The sequence below is a fragment of the Belonocnema kinseyi genome, chromosome 6, assembly GCF_010883055.1.
Source record: "Belonocnema kinseyi isolate 2016_QV_RU_SX_M_011 chromosome 6, B_treatae_v1, whole genome shotgun sequence".
In the NCBI taxonomy this organism is placed as follows: domain Eukaryota; kingdom Metazoa; phylum Arthropoda; class Insecta; order Hymenoptera; family Cynipidae; genus Belonocnema; species Belonocnema kinseyi.
The window spans coordinates 20,927,188-20,935,518 of NC_046662.1; the positions used below are offsets into that span (position 1 = coordinate 20,927,188).

At 24.5% G+C, this 8,331-nt stretch overlaps 1 protein-coding gene across 1 annotated transcript in view; it reads left to right on the forward strand.

Moving 5' to 3' along the window:
• Positions 1–8,331, forward strand: part of LOC117175035 (exocyst complex component 1) — a 30,347-nt gene that overhangs the window by 9,419 nt on the left and 12,597 nt on the right. Inside the window, exons 6-7 of the mRNA XM_033364547.1 lie at positions 4,995–5,232; positions 7,837–8,054. Coding sequence (XP_033220438.1) covers positions 4,995–5,232; positions 7,837–8,054 — 456 coding nt within the window. The remainder of the gene's footprint in view (positions 1–4,994; positions 5,233–7,836; positions 8,055–8,331) is intronic.

The following is an 8,331-nucleotide window of genomic DNA, read 5'->3' on the forward strand; positions in this document are numbered from 1 at the left end:
TACGTTTAAGTACAAAGCTTAATAATAAAAGATGTAAAAAAATATATTTCAACGATCAATTCCAACGGCATCAGCCGGTAACGTTGTACACGAAAATACGAACCCTCTAGAGCCTCGTCAAGTGGCCGCCAGGGTTCGTATTTTCGTGTACAACGTTACCGGCTGATTCCGATGGAATTGATTGTTGAAATATTTTTTTTTACATATTTTATTATTAAGCTTTGTACTTAAACGTAGTTTTCTTTCGGCTCTTGCATTTCTCAAAGTTTGAGACCGATATTTTATATATAAAAAAAGGTGGAACGTTCAAAAAATGTCGAGGTTCAGAAAAAAGATAAAATAATTTTCAGTGAAGTTCCTACCAAAATGCAGTACCTAAACGTACTTTATTGTACTCTAATACATTTTCCAAAGTTTCAGTTCGATATTGTATTTATAAAAAAAGTTCTTAGGTGTAAAAAAACATTCAGCGACCTGAAAAAGTGAGGTCGGTAATATAGGTATTTAGCTGTGTCACATGCCCTTAAATGTAAACTGAAATAATGGATGCTAGTAAGAAAATTAAACTTTTTTTGGTAAAAAGGACTACTCTTATATTTATGGTACAGAATTTATTTCTTTTGGTTAAAAATGATACTATTTAGTTGAATATTTTATTATTATGTTAAAAAATCTTCTATTTTGTCAAATACTCTTTTTTTTCGTCGGAAATTCTTCCTTTTTTATTATAAATTCATCTTTTTGGTAGAAATGGCATCTTTCTTAGTTGAAAATAAAGTTTTTTGTTGAAAATTTAATTGCCTTCTGAAAAAGTTGTCTGTTTGGCTTGAAAATTCAACTGCTTTTTAGAAAATTCGTCCTTTTGGATTGAGAATTTATCTTTCATGGTTGAGATCATCAGCTTGAAAATTCAAATAGGTGGTGAAAAATGCAACTAGTTTGTAAAAATTCAATTATTTTGTTAAAAAGTCGTCTTTTTTGGTCCAAAATTCAACTGTTTTGTCTTCTTTGATAGAACTTTTTTTTGGCAGAAATACAATCTTTTTGATTTAAAAATAAACTTTTTGCCTAAAGATTTAACTGTTTTATAGAAATTTCTTACTTTAGGATTGAAAATTTATCTTTCTTGGTTGAAAATGAACTATTATATTAAAATGTAACTTTCCTTATTTAAAAGTCTATAATTTTATTGTCCATGAAAAATGCATATTTTTTAAGTCGAAAATGCGTTATTTTTATTAAAAATTCATCTTTTTGGTAAAAATTTCAACATTCTTAGTTATAAATAAAGTGTTTCGCTAAAAATTAAACTGCGTCCTGAGAAATTCTTTTTTTTTTTGGCTTGAAAATTCAACAATTAACTGTTTTTGGTTGAACTTTAATTTTTTTTGTTTGAAAATTCAAATTTGTGGTGAGAAATGCAACTGTTTTGTCAAAATTGAATTATTTTGTTAAAAAGTCATCTTTTTTGTCGATAATTCAACTGTTTTGTCTTCTTTGATAGAACTTTTTTTTGGCAGAAATACAATCTTTTTGATTTAAAAATAAACTTTTTGCTTAAAAATTCAACTGTTTTATAGAAATTTCTTACTTTTGGAGTGAGAATTTATTTTTCTTGGTTGAAATTTAATTATTATATTAAAAATGTAACTTTCCGCATTTACAAGTCTATAATTTTATTGTTGATTAAAAATTCATATCTTTTTGTCGAAAATTCGTCATTTTTTATTAAAAATTCATCTTTTTGGCAACAAGGTCATCATTTTTAGTTACAAATAAAACCTTTTGTTAAAAATTTAACTGCCTCCTCAAAAATTCGTTTTTTTTTGCCTAAAAATTCTACAATGAACTGTTTTTGGTTGAAGTTTAATTTTTATTTTATTTGAAAATTCGATCATTGTGTTGAAAATTCAAATGTTTGCCGATAAATGAAACTATTTTGTTCAAATTTAAATTATTTGGTTAAAAAGCCATCTTTTTCGGTCGAAAATTTAATTGTTTTTTCTTTTCGGATAAAAAATTAATATTCTTTGGTAGAATGTAATCTTTCTGGTTTGAAAATCATCTTTTTTATTGAAAATTAAACTATTTTATAAAAAACGCGTCCTTTTGGCTTGAAAATTTATCTTTCTTGGTTGAAAATTAATTATCATATTGAAAATGTGACTTCCGTATTTAAAAGTCTATAATTTTATTGTTGATTAAAAATTCATATTTTTTGGTCGAAAATTCAACATTTGTATTAAAAATTAATCTTTTTGTAAAAAATCTCATCTGTCTTTGTTATAAATAGTTTTTTGTTAAAAATTCAACAATTAAATGTTTTTGGTTCAAGTTTTATTAATTTTTTTTTTTTGAAAATTCAAATATTTGGTGAGGAATGCAACTGTTTTTCCGAAATTCAATTATTTGGTTAAAAAATTGTCTTTTTTGATCGAAAGCTGAACTGTTTTGTCTTCTTTGATAGGAAATTATTCTTTTTTAGTGGAAATGCAATCGTTTGGTTTAAAAATAAACTTTTTGCTTAAAAATTCAACTATCTTATAGAAATTTCTTACTTTTGGAGTGAGAATTTATCTTTCTTGGTTGAAAATTAATTATTATATTAAAAATGTAGGTTTCCGCATTTACAAGTCTATAATTTTATTGTTGATTAAAAATTCATATCTTTTTGTCGAAAATTCGTCATTTTTTATTAAAAATTCATCTTTTTGGTAACAAGGTCATCATTTTTAGTTATAAATAAAACCTTTTGTTAAAAATTAAACTGCCTCCACAAAAATTCGTTTTTTTTTGCCTAAAAATTCTACAATTAACTGTTTTTGGTTGAAGTTTAATTTTTATCTTATTTGAAAATTCGATCATTGTGTTGAAAATTCAAATGTTTGCCGATAAATGAAACTATTTTGTTCAAATTTAAATTATTTGGTTAAATAGCAATCCTTTTCGGTCGAAAATTTATTAGTTTTTTCTTTTCGGATAAAAAATTAATATTCTTTGGTAGAATGTAATCTTTCTGGTTTGAAAATCATCTTTTTTCATTGAAAATTAAACTATTTTATAAAAAACGCGTCCTTTTGGCTTGAAAATTTATCTTTCTTGGTTGAAAATTAATTATCATATTGAAAATGTGACTTCCGTATTTAAAAGTCTATAATTTTATTGCTGATTAAAAATTCATATTTTTTGGTCGAAAATTCAACATTTGTATTAAAAATTAATCTTTTTGTAAAAAATGTCATCTGTCTTTGTTATAAATAGTTTTTTGTTAAAAATTCAACAATTAAATGTTTTTGGTTCAAGTTTTATTATTTTTTTTTTTTTTTGAAAATTCAAATATTTGGTGAGGAATGCAACTGTTTTTCCGAAATTCAATTATTTGGTTAAAAAATTTTCTTTTTTTTGGTCGAAAGCTGAACTGTTTTGTCTTCTTTGATAGGAAATTATACTTTTTTAGTGGAAATGCAATCTTTTTGGATTGAAAATAAACTTTTTGGTTGAAATTTAAACTGTTTTATAGAAAATTCGTATTCTGGGTTAAAAATGTTCCTTTTTAGGTGCAAATAAACTTTTTTGTTAAAAATTTGACTTTTCATGTTTAAAAGTCTGTACTTATATTGTTGCTTAACAATTCATCTTTTCTGGTCCAAATTAGTATTATTTGGTTGAAAAATTCAATGATTTTGGTAAATGTCAACTATTTGGTTAAAAATTCAATTATTTGATAGAAAATTATTTTGTTGTTGTTGTTGGAAATCTCCTTTTTTGGGTTAAAATTGCATTTTTTCAGGTTGAAAATTCAACTACCACTAGATTAAGAGTTAAACTGCTTTATTCAAAATTCATTCTTTTGGTTGGTGATTCATCGCTTTAGTTGATAATTCTTCCCCTTAGTGAAAAATTTAAATATTTAATTGAAAATTTATTTCTTTTTGGTTTCAAAATGATTTTTTTTACAAACGTTTTAATTATTCCATTTTTTTATGTAGATTTAACATTTTTAGCTGTTGTCTTTTTGGATTGAAAATAAACTTTTTTTTGTAGAAAATTCGTCCTTTTGGGTTAAAAATTTATCTCTGTAGGTTGAAAGATAACTTTTTTTTAAAGTCAGCCATTTTTATTCAAGAGTCTGCAATAATTATTATTATGGTTAAGAATTTACCTTTTTGGTAATAAATTATTATTATTTAGTTAAAAATTTAATTATTTTAATAAGAAAATCAATTATCTGACTAAAAAAGAACTTTTTATTAAAAATTCATATTTTGGGGTCGAAAATTCAACTATTTAGTTGAAAATGAACTTTCCGGTTTAAAATTCATGTTTAATTATTTGGTTGAAAATTCCTCTTTTTTGTTGTTAAAAGTTCATGTTTTCCGGTTAAAAATTCAACTCTTTTGTCTAAAGTTCGTATTTTTTAATGAAATAAATTTTTTTAGTTAAAATAAAAATATTTTTTGTTTGTTCGTTTTAAAATTCATTTTTTTGTTTAGAAAATTAAAATACTTGGTTGAGAGTTGAATTACTTTGTTAAGCATTCATTTTTTGGTTGAAAAGCCATTATTTGAATTGAAATTTCATATCTAGTTTAAATTTAACTGTTTGGTTGAAGATTCGCGTTTTTTTGGTTGAGAATTAACTTCTTTAGTTGGAAATTTATTGTTTTCTAGAAAATTTTCTGTAGGTCCTAGAAATTTATAAATATCCCGGAAATCGGAATAGGTAACAGGTTAATCTAAAGAAACAATTTTAGAAAAAAAAAATTAATTTCCAGCGCCATTGAGTAATAGTCCAATTTATCTATTTTGTTGATAAAATGTCTACTTTAAACGTTAGGAATTTAAAGCATTTCATGTTGAAATGAATATGGTACCGATATTAATTTTATTTTAAAAATGCATCCCTCTATTTTCGTGAAAAATGAACCTATTTCCCCTGATTTTAAAGCATTTTGGACTCTGAAGTCTATAATTATTTTTCTAATTTCAATATAGGGCAACGATATCGGGGAAGTTCAAATAACAGCAGAATTAACACTTCCGAATCATCAAGCGGTTCAGCGAGAATTAGAACCTTATACAGAATTAATGAAATTGCTGAGAGCCTTAGATAATAGAGCTTTTGTTCAACTGACGAAGGTTTACACCGATACGATGAGTAAATTATATCAAAGGGATTTCAAGTTCTTTTTCGAGGAAGCGAAAAGTCGATTGATCAGCAAACGCTCTCATGGTAATGTAGAATATTATTTATATTTAATGAGAAATATTTTTCAGGGTTTTTACAGAAGTCTAGTTTAGGTTATCTACCCAACCTGGAAAACCTGAAAAGCATGGAATTGTCAGGGAATTTTTATATACCAGGAAAATCCTGAAAATGTTGGGGAATTTTTTTCGAGAGTATGTTTAACTTTTTCTTTGAGATTGCAATATAAAATTAAATAACTATGACATTTTTTGTTTGTTTGAAGTTTATTTTTGAACTGAAAATATATCTATTCCAATTGAATTACCATACTTTTAGTTAAAAATTCATCTCTTTGGTTGAACATTAATTTTTTTAAGTAAAAATTTAACTATTCAATTTTTCGTTGTAAAATTACCTTTTTTAATTCGAAATTCAATTATTCTAGTTAAATATTCATCATTGTAGTTAAAAATTCAACTTTTTTGTTTTAAATATTCCAGTTAAAGATTCATCATTTTGATTAAAAATTCATCGCTGTTTGAAAATGTATCTATTTTTTTGAAGATTTTTTTAAAATAATTTTTTAACTGAAAATTAAACTATGTCAGTTGAATTGCCAGTTGAAAGATGAACCATTTTAGTGGGAAATACATATTTTTTATTTAAAATTTGAAATCCATTTCTTTGCATAAACATTCATTTTTTAACTAAACATTTATTTATTCAATTTTTCGTTGAAAAATTATATTTTTTGATTGAAAAGTCGTTGTTTTTTTTTTTTAGAAAAATCATCTTCTTATTTGAAAATTCATCTTTTTGGTTCAAAATTCAATTCAAGTTACATTTTCAATATAATAGTTAATTTTCAACCAAGAAAGATAAATTTTCAAGAAAAAAAGTTGATTTTTAACCCAGAAAGATTACATTTTACCAAAGAATATTAATTTTCTATCCGAAAAGAAAAAACAGTTGAATTTTCGATAAAAAAAGATAGCTTTAAAAAAAAACTTCAACCAAAAAAAGTTAATTGTTGAATATTTAGGCCAAAAAACAAATTTTTTAGAAGGCAATTTAATTTTTAACAGAACACTTTATTTATAACTATGAATGATGACCTTTTTACCAAAAAGATGAATTTTTTATTTAAAAATTGACGAATTTTTGACAGAAAAATATATATTTTTTATCAACAATAAAATTATAGAATTTCAATACGGAAAGTTACATTTTCTACATAATAGTTCATTTTCAACCAAGAAAGATAAAGTTTCACTCCAAAAGTAAGAAATTTCTACAAAAACAGTTAAATATTCAAGCAAAAAGTTTATTTTCAACCCAAAAAGATTGTATTTCTACAAAACCAAAAGAATAATTTTCTATCAAAGAAGACAAAACAGTTGAATTTTCTACAAAAAAGACTTTTTAACAAAGTAATTGAATTTTGACAAAACAGTTGCATTTCTCACCACATATTCGAATTTTCAAACAAACAAAATTAAACTTCAACCAAGAATAGTTAATTGATGAATTTTTAGGTCAAAAAGACGAATTTTTTTCGGGAGGAAGTTTAATTTTTAACAAAACACTTAATTTATAACTAAGAAAAATGACGTTTTAACGAAAAAGATGAATTTTTAATAAAAAAGGAAGAATTTCCGATCAAAAAAGGGATTTAACAAAATAGAGGATTTTTAAACATAATAATTTAATTTAATTTAATTTAATTATTAAATTATTAAATTTTTCGTTGAACTGTGATCTCTTTTAAATTATTCTATGGACAAAGATTAATCATTTTACATGAAAATTTATCTTTTTGGGTTAAAATTCAAGTATTCGAAGATTTATGATTTTAGTTGAAAATTCATCACTATTTGAAAGTGTAACATTTTTTTGAAGTTTCTTTTTTTGTTGTTGAAATTTTGCTTTTATCTGGAAATTTTACGATGCCACTTGAATATTCCATGATTTAAGCTGAAAACTTATCTCTTTGGATGAACATACATTTTTTTACGAAAAATTTAATTCTTTAATTTTTCGTTGAAAATGATCTCTTTTTATCGAAACTTCGCGTTTTTGGAATAAATTAATGTTCTTGGTTTAACTTTATCTTTTTTATTGAAAACTCAATTATTATATAATTAAAAATTAATCACATTTGAAAATTTAATATTTTTTTGAAATTTCGTTTTTGTTTTGTTTGAAATTAATTTTTTTAACTGAAAACTAAACTGTGATAGTAGAATATTCCATCATTTCACTTGAAAATTCATCTTTGTGATTTAAAATTCATCTATATTCCAGTTTAAGATTCTTCATTTTTTTTTTAAGTTCATTACGTTGGTTGCATTTTTTTATTATTTTATTTATTTATATTTTAAACTGAAAATTTAACTATTTATTTTTTCTTTGACGATTTATCCTTTTATTTGAAAATTCATCACTTTGGTTGAAAATTATTATTTTCTTTTTTACTGAAAACTTAACTTTCTGATCAGAATCGCTGAAAATCCACCTTAGTTAATACTTGAAAAAATAAAATCAAAATGGTATCTAGAAAAATCAAGAAATACCTGAAAATAACCTTGAATGGTGAGGGAATTTTTAGCATGTTTTTTATCATGGTATATTTTTAAATATTTTTTTCAGCAAGCACATCGAAGGCGAAGGATCCGAAAGCAGAGGATTTAATTAATGCTGCTCCCATTTCTCTTTTAAGTGGCGATGTTTGGGCTCCACAAGGAGACGGAGCCTTGCTGGATTCAGTTTTGGAATGCGTTCTATCTCAACTGCAGCCAGTGTGTTTTGCTGAACAAGCTTTTTGCATCTCATTCTTGCAATTGAGTTCTGTGCTAGCGCCCTCTAAGGTACTTTTTTTCACAAAAGGTACTCGAATATAAGTATATTTTCAAATTATTTATAAAAAAAAGTCTGATATTATCCTGCTGGATTGTGAACTAAATTAGTTTTCTGTTTTGAATATAAATATTATACTATGGCAGAGATCATAGTCTAATTTACTTCTGGTTGCATTAAAATTCAAGGTTTAAGGGCATGCGACACAGTGGGATTCCTACATTACCAACCTCTTTTTTCCATTGAACAAAATTTTTTTGTGAACCATAGAACTTTTTTGGTAAATGA